A 27,517-nucleotide genomic window follows, 5' to 3' on the forward strand; every position below is an offset into this window, starting at 1 on the left:
ATAAATGGATGAAGCCCTGAATCAGATGTTTTCATATCATTTTACCGCCTGCTCCACCAGTCTGTACACCTGCCAGTGAAACAAACAGGAAAGAAGTTTTGCACCAGCAAGATTCTCCAACAGCAGAACAGCTGTCTGTAAACCATTGTCGGCAGTGATATGTCAGATATACAATTAATGATTAGTTTGTAGCTCTCATATGTAAACTGACTTTACAAGGTGTGTCTCAACTAAGGATAAAATAAAAAGAATACTAACAGCAAAATCAAACGTTGACTCTATGTAAATTAAAAGAATGATAAAATGAATCACACAAAAGTAATTAATCAATGTTGCATTTCTAAATGTGCGTTTGATTGGCATTTTACAAATCTCTGTATAACAAAAATCACACAGTCAGTGTAACTGGTTATCAACTTAAACCATGTTTTACTAAAGATTGCGTCTCTCACCTTATATTTCATCTTCACATCACATCACACTCAGATAGCTTTAGAAAAACATGTGTATGCTAGTCTGAAGACTGTGTGAGGTTCTCACCACACATTCTGTTCTTATAAATAACAGTTTAAGTGCGGGAAATGGCGCATGCATGGTTTTTGTGCGTACGCATCGTTTATGCATCTGGCCCCTGGTCTTAACCATACTGACCTTTTGGGCAGAGCAGCCAGTTGTGAGTCTTTGTCATCTCAGTTCCCTCAGCCTGAGAGGGAAAGAGGTGGAAAATCATGTAAGTAGCACATGTGCTCTGTCAAAGCTGATCATTTATTTTGTCATCAAATGTACAGTATACACTTTTTTCTTTGTCGTCTTGTATTTAAGGTACCCACCTTCACTATGAGAGATCGTGTGACCACATCAACGCGACCTCTCTCTGGCACGGTCACAATGTCATTGCCACATGACCCGTGGGATGCCACAGCTTCAGCACTCACTGACACATTCACGACCCCTAAAAATGATCATAAAAACATGTATGAAGATCAGTTATCTACATAAAACTTCTTGGAGCTTGGAGTGTTTTATTTCGGTGGATCCCTCTCCACCGTGACACAGTTTGGAGGAATGAAATGTGTAGGGAATAAATAGAAAATCCCTTCTAGTCTTTTTTATAATTTATTTTCGTCTAATTAATATATTTTCTTATCACTCAGCCTGACAAGTTTATATAGAGCAGAGAGGAAAATATAGAGCAAAAATATTTTGTTGTAATACATGTTTCTAAATGGTCATTTACATGAATGGCATATCATAGCAACGGTATAGTCCAATAGATACAAAAATTACATTAAAGTTTCTTTCATGTTCATGAAAGTCCTAGAACACATCTTACAAGTTCTACAATTTAAATCAGTTTTAGTCAGTCGCTTTAGTCAGTTTGTTGTCATGGATTTATTTTGAATTACCACAAAATACAGAACACTGGAAAATCAGAAACAAAATTGGAGTAGCAGTTTATATATAATATTTTAGCAATCTCTGATTGTATTGACAAAATCTCTGCACACAAGGATAAAGGTGTGACACTTACCTAAGACTGAAGGTGCCATGGTCCAGCTGAGTGTCTTGCGTTCATTGGCACACAGACAGGATGTGTACTGGTCACCAGAGAGAGGGGTGAGGGTGTAATCTAAGGAGGGTGCTGGAGTCACAGTGACCTGTTCAACAGACATAATCTCAATTTTAAGCCAGTAAAGTTACAAGAAAAATGATTGACAGTCATATTGGTATGAACAAAAGTTTTTGACTAAAATATTTTAACACTAATAGTAATGGATATTTTTGGAGTTTAATTAGTGATCGTATATGCTCAGGCCTTCTTTTTTATTAGAGAAAATTTGTGTCAAATAATGTACATCATGACCTACATGTGTAATTGTTTTGGACAGATAACAGAATAAAAGCTATTTGGTGTGAATTTGAATTCTTCAAATATAATGCAACCTTGGTCCTTTGCCTCATGTCCTTGATCCCAGTGATGTCTCATTTCACTGGGAGGTCCTCTTATTTTATGCTGTGACATTAAAGCTTGTCTGTATCCCTGTATTGGATTGACTGACTCCCCCTCTGCCCTCAGACAAACATCTGCTATAATAGAGGGGTTGCAGATTATATATCAATGCGTTCAAAGCAGAATGTTCTTGGGGCACCCCCGTGGCTAAGGGGTTGTTATTTTGTTACATTTTTACCCTGCAGCAAATGTCTTGAGGGCCCAAACCATAATGATTCAACACAGTGTGTAATGTTAAGCCCTTTTCACACATGCAGTCTATCCCTGAAATATTCAGGAACATTTCCTGCATGGGGTCATGTGTGAATGGGAGCAGGGATCGATATTCAGTGACATCTGTACCGCCAATTTCCCACCTCAAGACCTAGGCTGCAGTCAACTAGTCTTTTTTGCTTGGAAGGTTCTTAACTGAGTGAAATGACCTAGAAGTATCTAAGTGGCAGCGATGATAAGAGCTGATCGAATTCTCTAAAAAGGAAAGGTGCTTCAGTGCTTTCTTTCTAATCTCCTTTAGCACAGGCTACACTTGACTATCCTTTACGAAATGAAAGGAGATAATTCTGTCCCACAATTCCTTGCAGCAGTAATATTTAAAACGACCAAGCAACGCACCATTCACAAACTCAAACAAAATGATATGTACAGTAGTAGATTTGAAGGCCCAACATGTTCTGTCTATCTAGCATACATGTAACACTTATTTTCATCCAATAATTGGGATTCAGGAGGGTGAGCGTGAGAAAGCTTTCTAAATGTGAAATTTCATTTCAGTTTTGTGACTGGCAGCCTATATTCCCTTTTTTTAAATTCAATTCCCACCTTGGTAATGAAGTAATATTTTTCACTGCAAGCATGTAATCATCGCAGGAGACAGGGGATCACGCCCCCTCCAAAATATGAAACATGGAGTTTTGTCTCCCCAATATTTGTAAATGACACATCAGATTCCCCCCAAAGCTGAAAGACAGCTAATTTGTTTCCCTCAATGTTCAGTGTTGAACCAACTCCAGTGGAAACGCAGTAGATTTCACAGAAAGCCTCCTGCGTCTTGTTTTTGTTCGTGTCCAGCAACAGCGAACAACCCCAAATATTTTGAGTCCAGCTCTGAATATCTTTGGTCCATCAAATCTGGTATTCTAATGTAACAGAACGGAACTTTAGCCTATTTGAAGCGTCGGAGGGAGGGGGATAAATATATTGCGCAGCACATAATAGACGCACACAGGCCATTAAGGATGCAGGCAGCAAAGTTATGTACACTGAAACTCCTGCCTGTGCATAATAGGTTTATCTGTCCAATCAGGCAACAACTAACTTATTGCACAACAAAATGTTGATCCCTTGATCAACATTTATTTTAATGATTAGAGAGTAGTAGTATATGTATGTAGTATATGGAAACACTTCCATTTGGTGTTTGATTGGCTTGTATGGATGAGTCTCACTCTTCATTAAACTCTCCATACAAAATCCTTGATGAACCATAAAATCAATAAAAATATAACAAGCTCTGACAAACCTAACGTTTGTCTGCACAAAATGACAGAGAGCCAAAGTTAACAAGCTAAAGACTACTACTCTTTTTGGTGGAGACTGAACTAGAGTTAGAAGAAGAGTTAATACTGGACTTACATTCATCTGGTGGACACAAACTGGATTCAAATAGGATATTAATGCTGCTTTGTGTCTGCGGGATGTGTAAGTAGACAGTTGTTTGCTGACATGTTATTGTATTAGTCATAACAACTTCATGAACTGTAAGTAAGGTCTGTGTGTGAGAATTTGTGTGACAGTAACCCTCTAATCTGTGCATGCATGCAGTGCAAGTGAGAAATGTGCAGTGTTAAAGCAGTGTTAAATTACTACAGTGGCAACTTATAGTAACAGTCATGACTTCTGTGGCTTTACATTGTAACATTCAGTGTATTTTCTTCAGTTTCAGATTTTGACTCCAGTGCTTACATTCTTTTATTCTGATAGTTTTTCAGCACATACAATGATTAAGTAGTATTGTGAGTGTTAAAATATTCATTACCATGATACAGCTGGACAGGTAGTTGAAGGTGGTTGCCTTCAGTTCAAAGTGCTCCCCTCGGATGATGGAGTAGGGCAGGCTGAGCTCAAGGAAGAAGGGCTGGAAGACGGTGAGCTCTTTACGAGGAGCCAAGCCAAAACCCTGAGGGGACAAACAGAAAGCCTCCGTCTCCCAGGTGGTGATGGTGTCTGGGACAGTGAGGGACACATCTTTCATTCCAGACTCTCTGGATCAAGACATACACACAGACACATTATGTGAGTTAGAGAAACATACTTTTACTATCTCAGATTGGTCCTGTCAAGTTTATAATAATATAATTTTTGCTGCTTAAGGTCTCATTCACTAGCAAGAGCCATGCCACAACAATATGTCATTTAAAGATTTAATGGAAATTCAGGAGGTATAAGATGAATGGATGTAAAAGGGAGGGGTGAAGGTGAAAGGAGGAGGTCATCTGTTAGGTTGGTCTGGGTGGAGGGAGAGTCAGTGTGGGAGTTCTGTCTCAGGCGTGTTTCCACCTGAGCTGATTACAGGCCCCTAGATGGTACCTAGAATGAGACATGGGAGAGGTATGCACCGTATTGAATAGGAAAGGATGAGGGGAGGAGAGAAGAGAGCATGAAGGGATGTGGGTAGAGATGAGCAGAGAGAGGGATGGGGTAGGTTTGAGGTAGGAAGGTGAATGGATGAAGGGAAGTTAAAGGGTGGGTGGATCCAGAAATCTGTGACAAACAGGGCAGGATGGGTTGACCAGGAATAAGTGGCTTGAAAGGGGATTAGAGGTGTGGTTGAGGTGTGGCCCTGCTGGCCTAAGTTAACTAAATAATAATAATAATATATTTCAGTAGTTGTTGCCTGATTGGTAGCTTCAGCTCATTCAAAATTCTGCAGCTCAGCTATTAACCAGAACCGAGAGAGAGCACATTAGTCCAGTTCTAGCTGCTCTGCACTGGCTTCCTGTAACATTCATATTGACTTTAATGTCCTCCTCCTTACATACAAAGCCGCTAATGGGCTAGGACCAAAGCTACTGTGTTTTGGTGCTTTATGGTTCCTCATAGAGGTGAACTTTTTAGTTCCTCAGATACACCTGAATCTCTTCACCACTGGTCCATTTAAAGGGTCAGTTCACCCCTTTTTCTCTTTTACTTCTTTTGTATCTCTGCATTTAGATAGTTTTAGATTGTTAGATTGTTGTCTCCGTCTCAGTACTGTGGCTCATTAAGAAACTTTATCAATTAGGTTGATTTGTTTCCCAAAATATGATGGATACAATTAGCCTACATTATTTATCCAGCTGAAAAACATTCTATAAATGGGGGAAAAAAATAAACAGTGAGCAGTTCATTAACCATACTTAAAGGTTCTATGTGTAAGAATTGTGAAGCAATTCACATGTATTAATCATTTTTTATTGCCAATGAGTGAACAGGTTGTAACATAACGTAGAAAACGAGACCTTCCCCAACTTTCTCGGTTGTCTGTAACAGCCTGTGGACTGATTTCTATGTGAAGGACCTGTGCCAAATTTTCAGCAGAAATCCAAAGGATGTGACGTTTTTGCACACTCCCGAGTGCCTTGCCTTTCTCCCACTAATGTCAACAAACAACGTCAACCCCTTTTGCTTTTTCTGTTGGTGGTCACACGTTTATGGGGAGGCTGACTGACTGGGAGTAAGAGATGCTTTGCTGAAACACGGTTGAGATCTTTTCTGTTATTATGAGAAGTGTAAGAGAGGAAAAGGACATAACCTGCAATAGTCTCAGGCTGCTGAGCAAGCACACATGTGAGTGTGACCAACAGGATGTTGACTGCAGGAATTTTTGACTCTTACAAATAGAACCTTTAATCAGTGTACACAGCATAGAAAGTTTTGAGTGTGTATGAGAAACAGAGTAAACAAGAGATGAAAAACTGCAACTTCATTGCTGTTGTGTGCCAATACAGAGCAATTTGTCCCCGTTGCTGTTGTTCTTTTTCAGTTTCTTTATAGCATGAAAAAGATCTGCAGTGTTTTGGTTACGTGTCTGAGCTGACAAATAACATGACGTTAAGAGGCTTGTGATAAAAGCTCACCCAACTTCCACCAGGTCCCATATCCAAGTCTCAGGGAAGAAAGAGCGGGCCGTCTGTATTGGTGGAGGTGGACCTGCATCTATACTTGGTGCTGAAGCAAGGCTAATTGTCCGATAAAATACGTCTGAAGAAACAGGACAATATTCAATCAGAATCAGTGGTCAACTTGAAACAGTGAACATTCCTGAAGTTATAGCTTGTAAATGTTCAGCGTGTGTCTTACTTGGTCGAAGGAAATGATGACTGTAGTATTCTGTTCCCTTAAAGTTCACACATGATGGCATCCTGATGAACAGATTTGTTGCCATCTTCAGGCCCATTTTCTACATAAACCACCAACATATAAAGATGGCACTTCAAAGCTGGGTCTGTATTGTAGTATCCATTATGCAGTTTGTTATTCAGTATCTTCCATTGCATTTTCACAGCAAATGTCCTGCCAGCAATTCATTTAGGAATTGGTGCATAATGATTACCTGGAAAACTGTGTAAGCGTCATCTTTTTCGCCATGTCCAGGGTACGGCAAAACATATCTTCTTTGTCTCACATTTATACACGCTACAGGATCTTCAACATCATGTGGAATACCGGATGCTTTTTTATCAGGCAACAAGTCAAATATCTGAAAAGAAAGAAAGATGAAAGGCTATAATTTGTGAAATATTTGCTGTTGTAAACACTGACCAATATAAAAGTCTTGACAGATATGGGGTACTCTTTCATAACAAAATGTTTCAGTTTGGAAAGTATTTCTGTAAAAATATCTCTGAACCTACACTAATACTCCATTCATATCATGTGGGAAGGAAGGCAGTAATGAGAAAGATTCAGACATGTTAGGACTTGTGTTCAAAACATCAGACAACTTACGACAGCAAATTTGCAGGATTAATAATAATAAGTGCAATCCATATGTAGCAGAATGGAAATGTATTCCAGTCTGGTTTGAGCAGGCCTGTAGTCTCTTAGCCTCTTGATTACTCAGCGATCTCGAGCCAATCATTGTCTGTGGGCACCCTGTAAAGGCAGGTAGTTATTTTCTGGGTGCTCCCTTGACACTGAACGCACGTTGTTTCGCTTCTAGGTCCCTGTATGTAGTAGCAGCATAGGCTCCATAGATGCTCTCTCTCTCTCTTCCTGAACTTACAGACGCTGCCTGATTGGTATGTAGCCTATTATGGTGTCAGGTTCATCTTCTTTTTGGCAGCTGTCTTTCCCATTTTAATTTGATTTTTCATTATGTATTACAGGACTGTGGGCTCTGGCCAGCCGTATAGCAACTTACTCGGGAGCTGCTGCGGCCATTCTTGCCCACACTGCAAGAACACTGCTGCTTTGCCTATAATTAGCGTTAATAATCATTGTCTTTGTTTTCGATTTATTTGGTCGGATCTGCTGCTGCTGCATTGAAGGCCGGCAGTACCACGACTAGAACTCTTTTTAGCTGAGTCGTTTTAATGGTGTGGGTGTGGGTGTGAGTGTGCGTAGTGAGCGGGGGGTTTTCTTTTTTTGTCATCATTTGCTTATTCTCAGTTTTGCTTAGTTTAGTTCATTTATTTGTCTCCACTTTATAGCTTATATAATGATTTCATATCACTAATATTGTTTTCATAGTTTATTTTGTTGTTTGCTTATCCTCAGTTTTGCTTAGTTTAGTTCATTCATTTGTTTTTACTTTATAGCTTACATAATGATTTCATATTACTAATATTGTTTTCATAGTTTATTTTATTGTTTGCTTATCCTCAGTTTTGCTTAGTTTAGTTCATTTTGTCCCAACTTTATGGCTTATGTAATGGTTTCATATTTATAATCTTGTTTTTCTACTTTATTTGGTTTATTTGTTTATCTTTCCTAGTTAGTTGTACAAGTACAGGGCTTTCGTCTTTATGCCCTGTAATGAATGTTGTTTGGTATTGTCTATGTGTTCATTTAGTTTAGTTTTGTTTGTTGGTCTATTCTTTTCTTTTCTTGTTTTGTTACACCACCAGCAGGAGGCCCTTTCCTATAGCTGTTGATAACCAGTGTGAAGCGTTTCAACATTAGGGCAACTGTTTGGTGGTTTTGTTTGTTGGTTGAGCACTTTATTGATTTTGTATCCCTTTTTATTTTTCAGGAGCTGAGCGCCCATGGTGGTGGGGTTGGTGACTGTAGGTGATGGTTCCTCCTTTTTCCTGTGTGCTGTGTTTAACTGAGCATCCCTGGGTTTGACCCTTCACCAGTGTGTGTGTGTGTGTGGATGTGTGTACAGGTGTGCTTTGGGGTGACTCTCCTCTGGACACCTCTCCTACCTCCCCTCCACTGGTAAGCTTCGGCACTGAATAATTCCCCTGCCCCTCTTTTTAATATCTGTGTGATCGGTACGTTCAATAATTGTTTTTTTTTTACTAAATTTTGCTATTGTTAAAAATAGAGAATTGATGCTCTCTCTCTCACTTCTTGGTGTAATGAACCTATTGCCTTTTGAGTTAATGGTACTGGTCTGAGGTAACACTTGTCCCTGGGTAAAACCCCCAGGGTGGCGTAGTTGGATCCTTTTGATAACACTGGTTGTTGCCCTTTAATCCCTATTCCTCTTGTCACAGTCTGGCGTAGTTGGCAGGATTCACTTTTTGAAAGCAGAGACGTGTGTTCCCCTCTTCTTTTTTGTTCTTTCTTTGTTTTGTTGCTTGTAAAAAAAAAAAAAAAAAAAAAAAAAATTGTTAGCAGCATTGTTTAATCTTTTTGTTTTTTTTCTTCTTTTTTTTGGTTTGTTTGTTCTTGGTTGCTTAAAGGCAAAGCAGCAGCTAATTTCTTGTGGATCTGTAGGAAGTCCTGGTGAGGTTGTATCACTCTTCCCCACCAACTGTAGAGCTTCCCTTCATTGATCAGGTTGTAGTTATGGAGGAAGAGTTTCGAGAATTGAGGGACCTAGTTGCACAGTTAAAGGCAGATAATGAGAGGCTGTGCCAGGAACAGGTTGCCGCCGTGCCTGGCCCTACTGCTGGGCCTTCTACTTCTTCTGCCTCAGATACTGCTCCTTCCACTGCTAGTGCCCCTGTCACAGAGAGACTGGTTTTTGTGCCCCGAGACAGGAAATGTCCCATGTTTAGGGAAAGATCAGGCATAGGTTTGACTGAGTAGATTGAGGAGGTGCAAGCTTGTATGAGGGTGAGACATTTATCTCTATCAGATGAGTCCTATGTAGCCTTACAGGAAGCTTTTTTTCCAGAAGGTAACAGTAAGGGGAGACTCTGCAGTTCTCCCTTGCTTTGATGGGCCTGATGGAAACAGTAAAGCAGCGTGCACCTGGTGGTATGCCTAACGCTGATGTTTTGCTGCGGGACCAGTTTGTTGAGCATGTCCTTGATGGTGCCCTCCGTTGCAAGCTAAAACAGTTTGTGCGCAGACAGCCTACGGTTAATTTACTTGATGTTAGGGGAGAGGCAATCAGGTGGGAACGTGAGGGTTTGCCAGGTGGTGCGAGGGGTCAAAGTCACTCTGTTCCTTCAGCGTTTGGTATTCAGTATGGTGTCCAGAGTGGTCCTCAGGGGTGGGTTAATCCCCCCCAGGTAGCTGAGATGGGTGAGATGAGGGAGCTGCTGAAACATCAGCAAGAGCAGTTAAATCAGCTTACTCGAAGCATTGGACTTTTGCAGAACTCTTACCGGCGCAGCCATTCACCTCGTAATGGTCCCATAATATGACAGTGCTGTCAGCAGCCTGGTCATTTTGCTAGGGAGTGCGATGGGGCACGTGTTCCTCCTCGCTCCTAGCACTCCTTGCATGCTCCCTCACAGTCTGGTAGGCAGTCTCATCCAACTCAGGCTTCGGAAAACTAGCGCCCACCGGATTGCAGAGCAATAGTTCAGGTGGGGCATCTACTGGCTCAGGGGTTGGTCCCAGTGATTTGGAGGACAGTTCCAAGCTAATGTCAACTTGGACAAGTCCTCATCTAGATGTGGACATGGGTGGAGTTAAAGTGCCTTGTTTAATAGATACTGGTTCCATGGTGTCTACAGTCACAGAGAGCTTTTTCCTCCAGCATTTTGAGCCGTAGGGTTGAGAGCACCTTCACGCTTGTCACTGGTTGCAGCTTAGAACGGCCAATGGGTTGCCTATCCCCTACATTGGCTACTTGGAGCTGGATGTTGAGCTCTGTGGTAAGTTAATGCCACGGTGTAGGGTGTTGGTGGTGAAGGATTCCCCCGGTGAGTTGTCCTGTCAGGTCCCTGGTGTTTTGTGATTCGCAGATGCTACTGAGAGCTCTTTGGGCAGCATGGCTTGGCCTTGTTCTCTTTGCCCTCTCTATCCGAGGCCCCAGAGTCAGTTGTGCAGGCGTTACAAAAGTGCCATCGGGCTAGTGTGCAGGCCCCTCAGGATACTCCAGGCAAGGTAAAGGTTCAGGGTAGAAAGGCTTGTCGTATCCCAGGTGGTGTGATGAAGGTTGTAGCAGCCACGTGCTCGGAGCAGTATTCAGGTACTACTGTGTTGTTTGAGCCCCTGGACTCTGGCTTTCCCGCTGGACTGCTTGCGTCCCCTGCTATAGTTCGGGTGACAAGGGACACAGCCTACATACCAATCGTTAATGTTGATTCCACTGACGTGTTGCTCTACCCCCGCACCATTGTAGTTGTCAGCTTGCCCACAGGGGTCACTGAGGTGCCATCTGGTGTAGCTACAGTGGGGTCTCAATCTGTTTCTCGCACTGTGCCGGATCAGATAGAGGCCATGGATTTGTCCCCCTTGCCTGCATAAGAGCAGGGACAGGTGAGGTCACTTCTTAGGAAGTATACCTCCGTGTTTTCTGTCCATGATGGGGACTTGGGCTGTACTAATCTGATAGCCCATGATATCCCCCTCTTAGATGATGTTCCTGTGAGGCAGCGCTACAGGTGCATACCCCCGTCTGAGTATGAGGTGGTAAAAGAGCATATCAATCAACTGCTAGAGGCACAGGTGATCAGAGAGAGTCGCAGCCCCTACGCCTCCCCCATTGTTCTTGTCAGGAAGAAGGATGGCAGTCTGCGCATGTGCATAGACTACCGCCAACTGAACAACAAGACAAAGAAGGATGCCTTTCCTCTGCCACGCATTGAGGAATCCCTGGATGCGCTGACGGGTTTTCCACCATGGACTTCGCCAGTGGGTATAACCAGGTTCCAGTCACTGAGAAAGACCGGCCCAAGACTGCGTTCTGCACTCTATTTGGGCTGTTTGAGTGGAATCGCATGCCTTTTGGGCTCTGTAACGCCCCCAGCACCTTTCAGAGATTAATGCAGCAGCTATTTGGAGACCAGCAAGGCCAATCATTGCCTCTCTACCTTGATGACATTGTATTTTTTTCTTCCACAGTAGAACAACATCTGGAAAGGTTGGAGATGGTGCTGGGTCAGCTCAGCAGGAAGGTCTCAAGGCGAAGCTCACCAAATGTGCATTTTTCCAACAGTAGGTGCATTACCTGGGCCATATGATCTCCGACAAGGGTGTCTCCACAGATCCAAGCAAGGTAGCAGTGGTGGCTAACTGGCAACCCCCCACTACTGTCTCAGAACTGTGGTCTTTTCTGAGGTTCGCTAGCTACTATTGCCGGTTTGTGGAGGGTTTTGCCAAGTTGGCGGCCCCGCTACATAGGCTGGTGGCAGAGCTGGGGGGCACAAGGTCTAAGAAGAAGGCAGAACTGGGTTTCATTGGGACCTGGACAGAAGAGTGTCATAGAAGTTTTGAGGCACTGAAGACAAAGCTCACCATGACACCAGTGCTTGCCTATGCTGACTTCTCCCTGCCCTTTATCCTGGAGGTGGATGCAAGTCATAGTGGACTGGGGACAGTGCTCTCACAGGATCAAGGGGGCAAAGTCAGACCAATAGCATATGCCAGCCGAGGTCTGAGGCCCACAGAGCACAACATGCTGAACTACAGCTCAGTGAAATTGGAGTTCTTGGGGCTATAGTGGGACATGACGGAGAAGTTCAGGGAGTACCTGCTAGGCCACAAGTGTGTTGTTTGCACAGACAACAATCCACTTAGTCACCTGTCATCTGCCAAGCTTGGTGCAACTGAACAACGCTGGGCTGCCCAACTTGCATCGTTTGACTTTGAAATTAAATACCGGTCAGGAAGAAGCAATAAGAATGCAGATACCTTGTCTCGTCAGTATACACCCAGCTTACAGTAAATGGAAGCCCTGGTCCCTGGCACTTCACTCCCCAAACCACTACGGCAAGACTTGCAGTTGGGAAAGACTTAAGCACCCCAAGCTCCTTTACTGTCTTGCCTCATTATACCCTCTCTGACGTGGGTGCTCTCCAGCAGGCTGATTCAGTGATCCAGGAAGTCTTGGTGTTCTGGAGATGAAAGCAGCGTCCCAACTATGAGGAGCGGAAATGGGCATCTCAGCCTGCATTGGCACTGCTTCGACAGTGGGACCACCTGGTTGAGAAGGATGGAGTCTTGTACCACCAGGTTTTTCGCCCTGATGGTGCTGAGGCAGTACTTCAGCTGTTGTTGCCTGCTAAGGTGCTGACTCAGGTTCACCAGGAGCATGGCCACCAAGGTGTGGAGAGAACCTTGGAGTTACTATGGCCACAGTGTTATTGGCCAGGTATGTCCTCTGAGGTGGCGCACTGGTGTCAGGCCTGTGAGAGGTGTCAAGTTGCCAAGGATACCCAACCCACTGCTCGAAATTTCATTGGACACTTGTTGGCTTCACGACCTAATGAGATTCTGGCCATTGACTACACTGTTTTGGAACCTGCCCATAATGGAATGAAAAATGTCCTCATGATGACTGACATCTTCAGTAAGTACACACTGGCCATCCCCACCCGTGATCAATGTGCCTCTACTGTGGCTCAGGTTTTGGTGGCAAAATGGTTCTCCAAGTTCGGTGTCCCTGCCCGTATACACTCGGACCAGGGTCACAACTTTGAGAGTTCTCTTATCTTATTTTCAGTGCTAGAGGTATACTGATATACATATACTGAAAGATTAGTTGTCTACATACAAGTTACCATGAGTGATAGACATATGTGAGGAACTAATGTGAGACATTTGTTGCTGTTGCTTTCCAGATATTAATGTCTTTTTTAGCACCAAAAAAATGTTAACATTTTGTTGCATTGTGTTTGCGACTCACATGAGAAACCTAACAAGTTGACCTCAGAAGATTAGGGTGTGTCTAGGGCTAAATTTAATAAACCTGGGCAGTTCCACTCACTGTCTTGCTCTGGAAGATCTCAAAAGTGAATAGTTAGGAAATAGAAAGCATTACTCTTCTCTTTCCCTAAAATAGTCATGAAATTTAATCTTTAGGTTCGTGTACTAGGACATGAATTTTCAATTATTTTGTGACACTCAGCATGACTTTCAAACTAATGTATTTCAATTGGAAGTAGTAGTTTCATGGAGCATGTTCTTTTCTGTCAATCAGGATTTGGGAGCACAGAAGCTGTATTATTTTTCTTATTTAATATTCTTTTTTTTAATTATAACTGCTACATTATTCAACATTTAACCCCACATTTTGTCCTTATTTCCTTTATTTCTTTATTTTCATTTTATTAGTACAGTCAATGATCCGTGTTTGTCCGGTGGACATACCGGAGGACCTGACTTATTGTGTGCAGAGCTCTTTTCAAAAATGTTGAGATTTAATATGACTGTCCTTTTCTGAAATTGGGCTGGTCAAATAAAACATGACAAAACCTGACAGTTTGACTGACAGACACACTGAATGTGACAGTTTAACAACCAAAGCAGCAGGATTAAAATCAGAGTTTTTATGAAGTTCTTATGAATTGTTGAGTGTTGAGTGAATCAGCGAAGTTAACATTAGCAGCTTTATTTCCAGCCTGTCTGCCATGATGCATCAGCTGGTTTTGTTCCATTTCTTGGAAAGGATCCTGATTAACTTTCACACAGCTCCATGGATATAGATTTAAATAACTTACAACCTATTTATGTATTTTTTTCAGTAACATTGGTGGTAGCAGGTACTAACAGGCTAAGCTAACAGTGTGTTAGTGGCGTTGCATTTGCAGCGCTCTCAGCATGACATCAGAGGAGACTGCCATCGTGTGGGCAGACTTGGCACTTTCGACTCCTGTTTTGACTAAAATATCTGAAATAAACCAACGTCTTTACATTTTCTTAACATAGCTCATCTAGATGCAGTGTAATTACTAGTTCGGCTGTACTAGATATTTGATATATTCAGTAGATATATCTTTTTGCAACACTTTTTACAACCCTAAACCTGAATTACTACAACTGTGGTGTAGATTTGTATCAAGATTTGTATCAAGCTGCATGGCACGGCTCTAGGGAATTGTAGTTTTTTAAAAATATATTAGTGTTTTTCCTAGAATTGGACATCGCAAATATTGAATTGAAATTACACTGAGGAGTTTAAGGGGATGGTAAACACATTTGTGTAATACGATTTTAAATATCTAATTGTTAGATGGGTGAAAATTAATTTTAACCATATTTTACCTATATCTGATAGCAAACCCAGTAGTTGATTATACTCACATGATAGCTGAGGTCAAGAGCTCTCTATAACAGTTGGTCTCATGTCTTGGCCTGTTTTGTTGCTGAATTATAAGCCTTCAAACATGCACTAAGGTCAAGATTCAAAGGTCAGTATTTCAAAGCAGGAGCCATGTAGAATCTTTATACTGACATATGTTACTCTGCAGGTTGAGACCTTTCCAATGATGTATTTGGTTTAGCTCCACAATAAAGTTTTAATTTTCTCATTTCATGGACACAAACCATCCCAGGCCTAGTTTCAGAGAAAACTTTGAAGGCCCAAGATATAAAACAAACCTTTTTGTTTGTTTTTTTCTTTTTTAGAGGAAATAATGACCAAAATGAGTCACCTTCAGAGATTATAATACTGCTGATAATCAAGGGCATTACTACAGGCTTGAGGGAAGGCCTGAAGTGCTTGGGTTAGGGTTGGGGCATAGGCTTCTATTTACACAACCCTGGAGATTTTTTGTATCTTTATGATTCTTGGTTTTGGGATTTATGTCAACATGTCATAACCCATTTAATCAGGATCTGTTTTATTAGTCAATGCAAGCATACAAAGAATGTGTCTTGGTGTTTGCTCCCAAAAAACACAACACAGAAGAATAAAAATAGATAAAAGTAAGTTAATATTAATAATAGTGAAATAATCTAAATAATACTAAACTTAAATTGAAATTTTAAAGTTTATTTACATAATAGAATAGTAATAGTTTTGAAATGGGATATAAAACTTGAAATTAAATATTGACAAAGGAAATGTGGACTGTGCTATGGACAAAGAAATGAAGTGTATGAAATATATGAAGGTGACAAGAGTAACAATTAAATGTGACATGCATAAATGATTAAATAATGTAACAGTGGAGGTTGAATGTAATGCACATTCTAAAGTCCACTTTGATGAAATATATGAAATAATGAAAGTATATGAAAGTAATATATGAAATATATGAAGGTGATATGTGAAAGTGCAGGGATTAAATGAGGAATGTGAAACGTAAAGTCTAGTTTGATAACCCTGTCTTCATCCCATTTATATGGCCATATACAAGATGGTACAACATGCTTTATTGGATGACGTGGCTCAATATTAATTGATATGTTTTAAGAAAGATGATTTCATATTAAATATCCTCAGCCACATATTCTTGGAAATATGAAATTAAAAGAGCAACTTCACATTTTACAATCACAGGCTATAAAATGCCTTTTCTTAACAGAGACAACGGTGTGTGGATTCAGGTTGCAGCAAACAGAAGCAATTTGAAATGGAATGAAGTCCACTGACGGCAGACAACCCAAAACAGTAGTTGAACATGCCCACAACACAATGCACTTCCTTAGCCTATCACTATCAAAACCTGACAAAAAAAACTTTATTTCTCAGAATCGAAGGAGAAATTATTAAAACTGATGACCATAACATTAACCTATTGTATTGTTGAGTTATCAAGAACACTTTTGTGTTTTTGTGTTGAGAAATGTTAAAGATATCATTAAAAGAAAACCTTAACATGGTAAAGAAAATACTTCTGGGCAGCAGGTCCTCCACTCTGCCCACTGGACTGATGCAGCCCATTGACTGTGGCTACTGATAAAATTAAAATAAATAAATAAAAACAATTATGAAATCTTGTGATTAAATGTTGAGTAATGTAGCAATTATAGTTAATAAATGAATAACAAACAAGAAAAAACAATACAGCTTCTATGCTCCAAAGTTCCGACTGGCAGAAAATAAAAACTAGGTGCAAGCATAAAACACACTTCCAATTGAAATACATTTGTTTGAAAGTCATGCTGACTCACGAAAAAGATGGAAAATTTGAGTCCATGTACACGAACATATAGATTAAATTTGACTATTTCACAAACTGCTGTGAGACTGGGTTGTATATGAATAAGGATGTAGTAAGGTGTGATGTCACCCATCGGTTTGCACTGGAGTTGGTTTGAAGCCCAGCTTATGATTGCCGCCATCTTTTCAGTTTGGAGCCAGGACCTTCCAAATAAGGAGTGCGTTGTGTTGCCTTTCACGCCCTGGAAAGACGCCGCGCTACCTCAGATCCAAGCTAATGCTATCTTACCGGAAGTGCTGCACACTTGGGCTAACGTTAGCTACTTAAGCTAAATTGTGCTAACAGGGTAGGTATCATTATCAAGTAACATTAAACTTAGTGAAATATTGAGACCATAGTCCGACTCAGTGTGAGTCCCGGAGCTGGGGAAAGCAGCAGGTGAGCCAACTGTCAATCACAGCTGTCAAACAACGCTTACAAGGCAGATATCAAAGCTACTATGAGTCAAAATGACCACCAGCACACTTATTAGAGGGCCTGAATTTAGAGATGGAGACTGTACTCCAACTTAGTACTTCTAGAGAGAAGTTCATGCTTTTTGAATAGGAGTCATTTGGAGCATCTAGGGGCCCTTTATCGTACTTCGGCATTAACTTCAGACTCAAGTTGTGGAAATTGCTGCTTGTTACAAACCCATTGATGTAACACAGAACACAATAAATAAATAAAATAATCGAATGCATCTGCTGTGGTTGATTTTGACCTTATCTACATTCAGAGTCTTCCCTGGCTCCTTAATGAGGACGCTCTGGTCGACAGCGCTCACGCCACACAGAGAGTCTGGATGGGCCGTCAACTTCAGGATGCTTTCTTCCCCTGGAACAGCTGAGGACGGAGAAAACTCCAACAACACCTGAAACACACACACAATCAGATGCACCATAATGACCTTTAGAGCTGTTAACCTGCTGTATTTTGCTCCAGTGAATCATCTGATAGAAGTAGTTATTATAATATGTATATAGAAGACACATTTTCTTATTTTTAAGATGATAGACTGATTGTTCACCCTCAGATTTCTGTCCAGGAACAGGCCAGTTTGTTTGTCTGGAGGCATGATGGATCTCAGTGGTAAATGGAAATTTATCAAACTTATCTTAAAATGTCATTAGATTCAATATGTAGCTGATTTGGCTGATACAGGGACAACCCATGTAGCTCATGATTTTCTGTTCTGTTTCTTAAGGTACAATTACATTAGCCTCTCATCTGACAAAAGAAAGATATGAAATGAGGCGTGCAAGGGGAAGTTGTTATCGTCACTCCCCACTCCCTGCTGAGTTTGGTGCCTCCTTGTGGGGAGTGACAAGGTCCAAGCCTAGATGGGAGATATCATCACTGTACATATTTCCATTTATATAATAATCCATTCAACTTGGGTTGAAGCCTGCACTCCAACATATATCCAATGCACCACATTAATCATGGTGGTGTATTTATGCCCTCGGTGCTCTGCTCACTCTTTAGCTCCATGCATGCTGCCGCACCACTTATCCAACTCAGAATCTGCAGGACATGGATGTATTATAAGAGGTGGATAGGGTGCTGCCAATCAGCTTTGCAGCCAATTTTTCCCAGTGGTTACTCGCAGTATTGCTGCGAAAAACACCCCTGCGGCCTAAAAAACATTTTCCCCATAGACCACCATTGTAAATGAGACTTCTATAAAACTGTTGACAAGACACCCTGAACTGCAAACAAGTTCAATTATGGCTCTTTCTGTTGTGAATTTTTGATCCATGCAGGTTTTATATTTATAAAAAACTTTCCTCGAGCTGAGAAAAGCAATTTAAAAATCTGTGACGTTGCCACAATGTAAAGGGCCGGGTGGGGCCAGTGGGAGAAACACTGCTGTTCATATTCAATAAGCTACACAGCACAGAAGCAAACTCGGAAGCTAGGAACCTTTATTGCCGTATGCGCCAACCGCGCAAAGGAGGGTGGAGGTGGAGCTTTTGAAATTCTACATGAACAGCAGTTGCAGTATTTGACACCATATCTTTCAGGTGAGCCATGTGGAAACAGGCATGCAGTAAAAGAGTGAGCAGAGCAGTGACAATATAAGTACATCGCCGTGATTAATCAAGTTGGCTGCCTGAACTAACTGAAAGATTTTGCTTCAGTTATTATCACTGGTTCGCTTGGTGCTTCCCTCTGGGGAGTGATGAGGTCATAGCCTGGACACCATACATCAGCGCTGTAGTTATTCTACATTCAAATAATAATTCCACGTGAGTTGGTTGACTTGACTGATGTTTTGGTTCTAATGGGGGTAGTAACTAAATATTGATCCGTGGGATCACATATGAGAGTGATACTGTGGTTTGCAGCCTGTCAGTGTAATAATGCCCTAAATGGGGTGATGTCACTCTGCTAGAACACTGCAATGATACACTAATCGACCATGCAAATCGGCAGGTGATAGTTGAAAAAGGTGAATGTTGAGTCAGCACAACAGGAAATGTGCCCTTGAATTCGTCATTTAAATGAAATGGAGATCGGACATCTGCAGGTTGGTGCTTGTGTGACTGCACCTTAACCACTGGGTTTGCACATACTGTTGCTTTTCACAGCTGAATGAAACCACTGTGAAAGTAGAAGCCTAAACATGAGACTACACTGATATATCATTTTACATCTAAATCTACATCATCTTCTTCTTTTTGCACTGACCTTGTGACTTAAGCATTTCTCTGTGGAGAAGTCTGCACTGTGGGCTATTATAGTCTCACTGGGGAGGACAGCATAAGCAACAACCTGGACCTCTGGTGCCATCTCTGGAGACACTTTCAACTGAAAGGACACTTCCCCCTCAGTCACTGAAAAGCAAACAAAATATCATGGTCAGCCATATAAACCAACACAACACAAATCCTTTACAAATTCAAAGTACATTTACAATTTTAGGTCTTGGAAACTTTCATTCCCTGGACCAAAAACATGACTTTTGATTATGTCTAAGTAAGAAATGTGTGGATCATCCATGTATCGGCTAGTTGAAGTGCTGTAGATTTAATTAAAGTTCTCTCTCTCTCTCTCTCTCCCCTTGTCTCCTCTGTCTTTCTCCACCTGGTGTATGAAATGAAGCAAAATTCTACTGGATAATATTTTATTAGAAAAACATAAAACTGGCTTGAGAGTGTTTCTGCAAATCTGACTTTATGGGTAGATAATTCTCACTTAAGTCATTTTCAAAGCCATCTTTACCTACCAGGTTCCTTTTGCACTGTGACCTGTGAAAATAAATTGAGTAGTAGGTTATCATTTTATAAATCTTTTGTATATATGTTACAAATGTTTTCAAACTAAGGGGTCAATGTTTGTTATCAACTGAATGTGATGTAATGTCATTGTCATTTTGGGGATACATGTTGGTGAAGAAATCCTACTCCTAGGCTAGTTGAACTCTTGAACTTGTTTCTATCTGAGGATTGCTTGCTGACCTCTGGGGTTAGCTAGAGATATCTTTGTCTTAAGCCTACTGTTTTAGAGACCATACTTGTTTGTAAGAAGGTGTAACGGTTTGTGGAAGTGCCCATTTAGGTACCAGACTGTTTTTAGCTTTGCTTCTGGAGAGGTATAAAGCTGTCTAGTTTGGGTTCACAATCTTTAGGGAAAGGGCCAGCTGAACAACATGCTTTCTCTGCTAAAATACAAGATGGTTGTATTTTTGTTTGTGTTTGGACATTTGTATAATTGTTACTGATGATGTGAGGGATTGTACAGTGTCTACAACTGCTTCAACAAGTAACAATGTTTAATGCTTTCTTTATGTCTCCATGTGCCTCTTTCTCAGGAAAATTTCCACAACAGACCTTCTGAAGTTCTTGCTTGATGATGGTTCCTCTGGATAAGATCTGGTGGAAATTAAGAGAAACATGAACTGTAAACTTTCCAGAGAGAGCTGGATGTGAGGGAACTTTGTAAGAGCAAGGTGAACTGAATCCTAGCTGTACTTCTGTACTGAAACCTGAATGACTTGGATAACAAAATAATACTCTCGCTGTTCTCTCTCCGTTCTCTCTCTAATCTCTATTATTTTGTTTGCACACCCTTTTCAGTGCATTTTTATAATTGCTTCCACCCAAACCTGTGATGTTGAAGGTAAAAATAAAAAATCAATCTACGAACATGTATGATGTAAACTGTATATATGATTCTTAAACACTACATACCATAGAATTCTTTTGAACATCAACAACAACTGACCCAGACTACAGCACAAGGAACTCAACCTGACTTGGTCTCATCAGTCGATTCCCAAATCTTAACTACAATCATGATGTGTGTCTGCTCAACTGTTTGGCAGAACACATTTTGAGTCACTATATCTTATTGAAAAATGTGTTGAACTTCACTTGATTGAGCCATCTCTACCACTTGGTTTAGGTATGCTATGCTAAAAAAAAATTCACTAGATGCCTTTAAATAGTGTGACTTTTCAGTTTGCTTCCTTACAGGAAGTTAGCGACAAATAAGTCGCTCCAGGAAAAAAAAAAACATTGATTGTCGCTATTATTGTCTCAAGGAAATAAAAAATGCAAAGAATTTTTTTCCATTGCTTTTTTCAAGGGTAGTTTGTAGTCTCAGTTGTTGCGATTTATCACCAAGTGTACACACACTTTACACCCAGCACTCACCAAACACATCACATCCACAGAGCCCTGGGTCTCTCCTACTATAGTGTATTGGATGGAGATGGGCTCTTCTCTTTCACAGGGAAGTGGTTTCTCCTTCTTCTTCACCTCTAGAAAGCTGACCGTTTTAGAATGAGGAGAAAACGGCCGGACCAAGGACAGAGTGTGTTCTGCTCTCTCATAGTGTGGACTTTGGTATGTTTGCTCCGGGCGTTGTGTCAGGCTAGCCTGGATTGTAGAGAAGAAGTGCTATTAACCAGCTAACAACACAAATGATAAAATATATTCCATTTATTACTAATTATCATTCTTAAAAGATTATTGTCAGAAGCAGCAAGCTCACAAAGAGTCTTTTAACATTGGCTATCCTGTAGTGATGCCTAAGTTAATGATCCTTTGCTGACTCCCTCCTCTGAACACTGTCCAATTATAGCTTAGCAACAGGCAGGTCTGTCAAACAAAGTCTCTTCAACATGTTGAAACAGTGTGCATAAGACAGTGGTAACAACTCTTACAAGAACTCTTAATTTATTGATAAGCACCCACATTATCTCGATTCTACCCATTGACTAATGGGCTTCATAATTGAGTATAGTTTACAGTGAAGCAAAGTTTCCTCACAATTTGCAATGTGTGTTGCAAAAAGATGATGGTTAATGATTTTTTCAAAGTTTTTAGTTCAGTATTGCTCAAATTTTTGCTTTTTTATTATAAACTCCACCCACTGATTAATCACACTAAATTTCATGTGCTGACTTGGAAATGAGCCGTGATCATGCTCAGTCAATTGTGACTTGATATCTTATATTTTGCAGAAAATACTTTGCAGTCAATGACTGGCTGAAGTCTTGGAGCCATAGACATCAGCAGACACTTTGTATCTTCCCTGGTGATGCTCTCCCAGGACTTCACTGCAGCCACTTTCAGCTCTTCCTTGTTGTGGGGTCTCTGATTTTAGTCTGGTCTTCAGCAAGTGAAATGCAGTTCAGTTGGATTGAGATCAGGGGAATGACTCAGCCAGTTGAGGAAATTCTACCTCTTGACCCTGGTTGCTTTGGCTGTATGTTTAGGATTGTCGTCCAATGAGTTTTGATGCATTTGTCCGAATGTGAGCGCACAGAAGTGTCCTGTACACCTCTGCATTCATCCTGTTGCCTCTGTCTGCAGTAAAATCATCAATAAATGCCAGTGTACCAGTTCCATTGGCAGCCATACATGCCCAAGCCATAACAGAAGCACCATGTTTTACAGGTGAGGTGCTATGCCTTTGGTCATAAGCTGTTCCTTTTCCTCGCCACACTTTCTCCTTTCCATCATTTAGATAGAGGTTGATTTTCGTTTCATCAGTCCATAGTGCTTTGTTCCAGAACTCTACTGCTTTTGTTTTGTATGTTTTTGTGAACTGCAACCTGGCCTCTCTGTTTTTGAGGATTACCAGGGGTTTGCATCTTGTGGTGAATCCTCTGAGTTTGTGGTCATGAAGTCTTCTCTTGATTGTTGACAAGGAAACAATTCTGTCTACATCCTAGAGATCAGTGTTGGACAAGTTACTCAGGAAGTGTAATAAGTTACTTTACTTATTACTTGGTATCAAAAGTAATTAGTTACATTACTCGTTATATTACTTTCATTATGAACGAGCGAGCTAGAGAGTGGATGAGGAGAGCACACAGTGGCAAGGAGGAAGCCGGTGAGATCCAATGAGAGGAATAAAACGTTATTTTCTGATTGTTTCACTGTGGTGTCATATAAACAGGCCCACCCCACACCTCCAAACAACCCTGCAGAGGTGCGCCGCAACGCCTGATAATGGTGCCACAGCCGCTAAATACACATCATACGTGTACTATGGAAGTAAGGTAAAAAGAAAATAGAAAATAGAATTACCATAGTTTAAATTTTTTTTCCCATGTTTTCATGTGTGAAAAGACTAGGGATGTGCAGAGAAACCAGTATTTGTATATGTACCTGTATTTGTTGAGGCAGCAAAATCATTTGTATTTCTATTCAAATAAAAGAGGTTTCAAAATCCCGCTTTTGTTTTAATTATGTTTTTAATTTCAGAAGATTAAAGTGTTAAAATAAGTATTCATCTACCTTAGGAAGGAGGCCCCCACAGTGGGTCTCGAACTGGACTGCACTTTGCAATTGGACTACTTCATTACTATAAGTGAATTATTTAAACAGCATTTGTATAGGAATGACTCTGTCCCAAGCTTTTTGATCCATATAAGCGGTTGGGCATTGTAACTGTGATCACTATAAGTGATCTTATGTGTTTTGACTACTGTTGTTTGGATAATTGTACTGACTGCTTTAAAAACAAATATTGCAGTAAGATCTCTTCCCTCTTATCATGAATGGTGCAATGCAACAAATCTGCCCAAATAAATTCACAAAAAAATAAGAGGTTGAGAAATATAGGCACACCCTCACGATGACATCTGGAAGGCCAGCTGTCATCCTTGATAGGGTGTCTTTCAAGGCAAGTGTCCTCGACATCAGGACTCCTAGGGTTGGTCATAAAGTCCCATAACAACAGTTTCCCCTTGTAAGATGCTGCTGTAAGCGACTTCATGATGGTGCAGTACTCTTGCAGGTATTGGTAATCCTTGTCATTGAGGCACTTATTTCCCAGTCTGACATACAGGCTATTCAGCTCGTTCATGAGAATTTCGGTGATTCTGGAAATGGCCTCATAAAAGGAATTCCACCTTGTGGATGACAGCACCAGTAGCTTTCTGCAGCTGACTTCCTCCATATGTTCTGATGCAAATGTAGATTGACTTGCCTTGGTCCAAAGAGCTGTGCATTTTCACAGTACTACTCCTATACACAGCCTTGGTGTCTGCACTGGCAGTTAAGTATTTCACCGGTGGAAATTAGGTAAATTGTATGTGATACACACCAGTAATGAGGGGGAAGAGTAAACTGATCAGTCTCAGTGGAGGGAGCTTCTGTGAAATCTGTAAAAGTGACATCCTCGTCACTTTTTTCTTCCAGTTCAGAATGTGACAGGCTTTAAATGCCTTGGCAAAATTTGATGCATAGTCTGTCTCAGTGGCTACAATTTTGCCAAGCAGTCCATATGATGAATGAATGAATTCTATCTCTGTGCCAATAACATCAAATGTGTGCCTGCCTCTGATTCCTTAACATGCTATGGTCCAAAGTTAAACTGTTGATCCAGTGAACTGTTACACCCAGAAAGCTTTTGTTGTTAGCTGTCCAGATGTCAGCTGTAGTGGAAACATAGTCTACCTCTCCACATGTGGCCTTCAAATTAGATGCCATCACCGCATTTTCTCTTGAGGTAGCCAGCAAATGTCTTTCTGTGTGGCAGCTTGAAATCACTCTTTGTTGGTATTTTCTCTAATGCGTCTAAATGAGGGTGAGTCAACTGTGGAAATAGGTAACATTTCCACTATGATATACCCAGTGACGAGCCTCTTCAGATCTTGTCCACTTAATTTCTCTCCACCAACACGTCCTGCTCTGAAATCCAATTTCTGTTGTTTAGCCAGAGTGCTTGCATCACTGGCAGTAAGTAAGTAAAGTAAAGTTTATTTGTATAGCACCTTTCACAGATATAAAAATCACAAAATGCTTCACATTAATGAAAAATATCAACGATAACAGACAGTGCAGGGCTGACAAGTTAAAATCACAGCAACAACAAACAAATGAGGACAGAGACACACAAACAAGTACAAAAGATCCAAAACACAGACAAGGAAATAAGCCGCTATTCAGACAGGCTAACCATGAGCCTAACTGAATAGGAACATTTTCGGCTGCTTCATAAAGATTTCACAGGACTCTAGGAATCACAGTGATAAGGGAAGAGTATTCCATAATTTGGGTGCAACAGCTTGAAAAGCACAGTCACCTCGGGTTTATAGGGCTTGAGGGACAGTCAGTAATAAAAAGAAAAGAAAAAAGAAAGAAAGAAAGATAGAAAGAAAGACAGATAGAAAGAAAGAAGGAAAAATATCAGCAAAACTTGTAAAAGAAATTATAGGTCTCAAACTCCATAATCACTTTCCAGAAGGCCTCAGTAAACATGAGAAGTATATCATAAAAAGAAGAGCTTCACATTTTGTGCTCAAGGGTTAGTATTGATGTTGGCTAGTATTGATGTTGTATACCATCAATCACAATAATCACATTTGTTCTTTTGTATTAAGATTACATTGAGCTTCTCTTTGACCAGATGGACTTCTTCATTACATTTGCTGGAGAAGAAGAAACAAGCAAGAACATTTAGGCAAGGTAGTGCTATCAGCAGCTATTTGAAGAACTGAGCTGCAGTAGGTATGGATCATACTGTGGTGTGGAAAAAACTTGCGGTGATCAGCCCCTATTACTGGACTAGAATGGAAACTGACATCCACAATTGGGTAAGTTAGAAGGGTCACCCTAATTTACCTCAGTTTTTTACATGAAGGCCTACTTACCAAAACACAAGTACATCATATGTGGGATATCCCATTTCCTACACTTATTGTTTGACCAAAGGCCTATGACATACATAAATTTGATTTTTTTTTTTCTTTTTTTTTTTTTTGGCTTCAGGTTGCTCAGTGTCCAGATTGCCAAGCAAAGCGAGCCAGTCTAAAGGAAAAGACAATACAGCCCAACAGCGGTAAGGTTATTTGTGCAACTGAATGTCCCTGCAGCTAAATATGCCTACATACCACCTGCTTCCTATGCAGATACTTGATTAACATCCAACCTTTTCAGGTAACTTAACCATTTCAATTGGTTGGGATCAACCTACTCAAACTCATTATAACTGAGTGTGGTAATCTATACATTTGTGTAATGGTTGATTATACGCAAAGTAGGTAGAGATCTACCCTCTGAAGAATAAGTCTGCAGAGGAGGTGACCAATTGTATTCTTGATTTTGTATACAAATCCGATGCGTAGTCATAATGTAAATGCTGACTTCTTTTCTACAAGTGTAATTTAAAGTACATTTCAGACTCTGTGAAACCCTTGGCATCAAAAGAAGCTTCTGTTGTTCTGTTCATGCATTATGTGTCATCTGCAATTAACTGCTTTTTTTTTTTGATTTTCCTTAAGGGTGTCATTTGTTGTACAGATTGTGAAGCCATCTGGGATAAATTTGATTTTGGCCTATTCAGTATGAATAAAATCGGGTTTAAGCTGTTGCGTTACACCATTGTTATTGTCTTGTTGAGTCAGCTGTATAAAGACAATACTCAGATTCCCATATTATGTGGAAAAAGTTGTTGGTCAACTAATTCAACTACTGAAGCTTCATATTAGCTTCAGTTGAACTTCTGAATACATTTTTACACAGGACCAGGGCTGTTTTATTGTGTCCCCTTCTCTTATATTGGAACCACATCAGTAAGAGATCACTTTCCTGCTGGTATTAACAAGACAAATGATTACAGCGACCAGTAATTCTGCCAAGGTACATATGGGCATATGAGTATTGTATTAAAATAGATTACACAACTTCGAAAGAATTGACAGCTTTTGAAACATTGATGTTACCAAATGTCTCAACTTTGCCCATAAGGAAGGTGTTGATTCACTGGTGGTGTTGCTTCCACTCTGGAGATTAAAAGCACTCCAAATTAAGGGGCATGTTGTGACTGACAGCTTGCTACTCTAGCTTTTGCACCAGTATATTTTACCGTTATCATGTCTGGCTATGCTATTAAAATACCAGAATTGTTGACTTACTGTTAGCTCGATGTCTTTGTCGTAGGTAGTTGTGCTTAATGAGAAAGTGGCGATACCATTGCTGTCAGTAGTGAGGTTCTGTAGTAGAGGTCCTGTGCGTCCTGACCAAGTTTCACTCTCGAACAAGAAGACCAGTGTGTCAGGAATAGGTGTGTTATTGAAGTAAACTGCTTTAACCTGATGAAAACAAAAAGATATAGCACCGAGAATGCACATGGCTTCAGTTACACTGTGTATAAAATCATAACATCTCTAACATCATAAGTAACATCTCTCACTTACTTTTCCCTCCACATTTGATCCTTTCTCATAAATCTTGGGTGTGTCAATAAAGGACAGCTTTCCAACAACATAAGAAATCTCCATTGTTTTCCCTTGTGAGTGTGAAGTACCTGTAAGAAAAGCCTCCATGTTAAAATCATGTGCATGTCATATTGTTCACATTTTATAAAAACAATAGTTTAGTTATTTTTGGAAAATAATTAAAACTTGCCTGTCCCCTGCTCTTCCACCAAGGCTTTGAGATACAGTTTATCCAGCAGTGGCTGTTTGCCAAGTTTAGTAAAAGTGGACATCTCAATCATAAATGTGGCACAGCCATTCTTTCCTGTCTAGATAGAACAAAAATAAATATATGATATTACAACATGAGCA

General features: G+C 40.5%; 1 protein-coding gene across 1 annotated transcript in view; it reads right to left on the minus strand.

Moving 5' to 3' along the window:
- LOC122983822 (alpha-2-macroglobulin-like) overlaps positions 1-27,249 on the minus strand; it is a 37,891-nt gene extending 10,642 nt beyond the window's left edge. The window contains exons 1-14 of the mRNA XM_044353948.1: positions 27,146-27,249; positions 26,864-27,040; positions 21,147-21,371; positions 20,322-20,363; positions 19,718-19,739; positions 19,180-19,325; positions 17,210-17,359; positions 6,603-6,749; positions 6,350-6,449; positions 6,127-6,250; positions 4,047-4,272; positions 1,532-1,658; positions 831-952; positions 652-703 (exon numbers count right to left, since the gene is read on the minus strand). Of these exons, the coding sequence (XP_044209883.1) occupies positions 652-703; positions 831-952; positions 1,532-1,658; positions 4,047-4,272; positions 6,127-6,250; positions 6,350-6,449; positions 6,603-6,749; positions 17,210-17,359; positions 19,180-19,325; positions 19,718-19,739; positions 20,322-20,363; positions 21,147-21,371; positions 26,864-27,040; positions 27,146-27,229 (1,744 nt within the window). The 5' untranslated portion in view covers positions 27,230-27,249. The remainder of the gene's footprint in view (positions 1-651; positions 704-830; positions 953-1,531; positions 1,659-4,046; positions 4,273-6,126; positions 6,251-6,349; positions 6,450-6,602; positions 6,750-17,209; positions 17,360-19,179; positions 19,326-19,717; positions 19,740-20,321; positions 20,364-21,146; positions 21,372-26,863; positions 27,041-27,145) is intronic.
- Between the last annotated feature and the right edge of the window lie 268 nt (positions 27,250-27,517).

This window comes from Thunnus albacares, chromosome 6 (assembly GCF_914725855.1).
Source record: "Thunnus albacares chromosome 6, fThuAlb1.1, whole genome shotgun sequence".
Classification (NCBI taxonomy): domain Eukaryota; kingdom Metazoa; phylum Chordata; class Actinopteri; order Scombriformes; family Scombridae; genus Thunnus; species Thunnus albacares.